The sequence below is a fragment of the Tupaia chinensis genome, unplaced genomic scaffold (genome assembly GCF_000334495.1).
Source record: "Tupaia chinensis unplaced genomic scaffold, TupChi_1.0 Scaffold144022_1, whole genome shotgun sequence".
In the NCBI taxonomy this organism is placed as follows: domain Eukaryota; kingdom Metazoa; phylum Chordata; class Mammalia; order Scandentia; family Tupaiidae; genus Tupaia; species Tupaia belangeri.
The window spans coordinates 310,438-312,407 of NW_006203874.1; the positions used below are offsets into that span (position 1 = coordinate 310,438).

At 62.5% G+C, this 1,970-nt stretch overlaps 1 protein-coding gene across 1 annotated transcript in view; it reads left to right on the forward strand.

Annotated features, from left to right (window-relative positions):
• SLC66A2 (solute carrier family 66 member 2) overlaps window positions 1–1,970 on the forward strand; it is a gene marked incomplete in the record, with an annotated part of 29,544 nt that overhangs the window by 25,886 nt on the left and 1,688 nt on the right. Inside the window, 1 exon segment of the mRNA XM_027767210.1 lies at window positions 1,915–1,970. Coding sequence (XP_027623011.1) covers window positions 1,915–1,970 — 56 coding nt within the window.

A 1,970-nucleotide genomic window follows, 5' to 3' on the forward strand; every position in this document is an offset into this window, starting at 1 on the left:
CTTTTTTTTTTTTTTTTTTTTTTGAGAGGTTTTTGCTATAGGGCACGTGTGCTTGCCAGAAAGACAGAGAGACAGAAAGAAATCACCCCTCAGAGGGGATGGCCACGCCACAATCACTTCTCCATTCTCCTCTTGGGATCTTGGGCACGCATGCACACGCGCCCAGCATGTTTAAGCCACCGGGTCCAGGACTCAAACCGCGGCTGACTACATGAGAGTCCAGCAACATAGCCATGATACTAACTGCTGGTCCCTAGACTCTTTCTTTACAAATCAATAAGTGACTAATTCAGGATGCACTTGGAGCGCCGTGAGCCCTCCCTGTGAGCTGACTGGGCAGCCCGGGCTCCATGGAGGACCCCATGCTGCCTCCGCCCAGGACTCTTGAGCATCAGGCCAGGCCAGGGCATGTGCGTGCCCTGTGGTGACACTGGACTGCAGGTGACTTGGCCTCGCTGGGTCCGGGCATGCCCTGGGAGGGGCCCCAGGTGGAGAGGAGGCCTCTGCTAAGCAGCCCTCCTGGTCCTGAGTCGGGTGGGGTCTCGAGGCCCACCTGCAGGCTCGGGCGTGACTACGGGTGGTGGTATTGTGGCGTTTGCCACCACCCTCCCACGTGCAGAGGCAGGCGCATACCTGCGTTGGCCATGGAAAGGGCGTGGGTGATATGGAGATGCAGGACGCACCCTGGAGCCATGAGAACGGGGGACGGGCCCCTAATGTGCTCCTGGGAGACCGACTGCATGGACGCCAGGGAGACCCTGGTTTCCTAGTACTGCATGTCCTCGTGGTCGCCCGGAGGCTGAGCTATGGGTTGGAAGAAGGAGCAGAGGTGTGGTTTCTTCTTGCCCAGGGCTTCTCTTCAGTGCTGTGTGCAGCCCCCCTCCTCTGAAGACCCTGCAGCCCCGCCACTGTGGGCACGTGTGGGTGGAACTGGCCACAGCATCGGCCCCCAGCGGCCCTGCAGTTGGGCCGCTGCAGCCCCACCTGCCAGCTTTGACCAGGACACCCCCATCTCCAGCACTTGTGACCCCAGCTCTGCCCCTGCAACATGTGGGCTCCTCACCCTGCAGGCCCTGCCTGTCGTGTGGTACCAGATGCTGTCTGCCCAGTGGGCTTCCTGGAGTCGCTGCGGGTGCCCACAGAGGAGGAGCTGCTGTGCTGCTCAGTCGGGGCCTGCTCTTCTCATGTTTGGCACTGACCAGGGGTGCAGGATGTCTGCACGGGGCCCTTGCAGCAGCCGAAGGAAGAAAAGTGAGGTTGGGGCCAGCTGTGGTGGGGGTGCCCTACGGCCCCACCCAGGCTCCAGAGGTCGAGCCGCAGCCGTGGCACTGGGCAGCAGAGGGTATGCCCCTCAGGCATGGGCTGTGTGGGGGCGTCTCCTTGGCCAGGCGCTCGGGCCATCAGTGCCGAGTAGCAGCCTTGCCCGCTGTCCCCTCCAACTGCTGGCGCTTCCTGCTCAGGCCTAGCTGTCTGGTCAGTCAGCTGCAAAAGGCCTGGCCTGCAGGCGGAAATGGGGCTGACCCAGGCGTGTTTCTTGCAGAGCATTGAGCCCGTGTGCAGAGCAGGATGCAGGCAGTACCCGTCCTCACTCGTGCACTGGGCCTCCGTGTGTGGGTGGGGCCCATGGACCTTGATGGAAGGCCATTGTGGGGGACCACCGGTGGAGGCCTGGCCACAGGACTCCGGCAGCTGCCTGCTCGCTGTGGACCTGGCTGGCATCCTCAGTTCCCTGGCTGCAATGCCAAGGGCTGGGGAGAGGGCCCCTCCAGAGTGAGCCCTGACACCCCTGCTCGAGGCTGAGCCCTGTAGCTCTGGAAGCCCATTCTCTCCTGGTCCGAGACCACAGAGGCAGGGCCTAGGTGAGGGTGGGGACCAAGGTGCGTCCATCCCCACTGATCTGCTCCATCTCCGCAGCATCAAGATGGTGGTCATGTGGACCAGCGGGGACACCTTCAAGACGGCCTACTTCC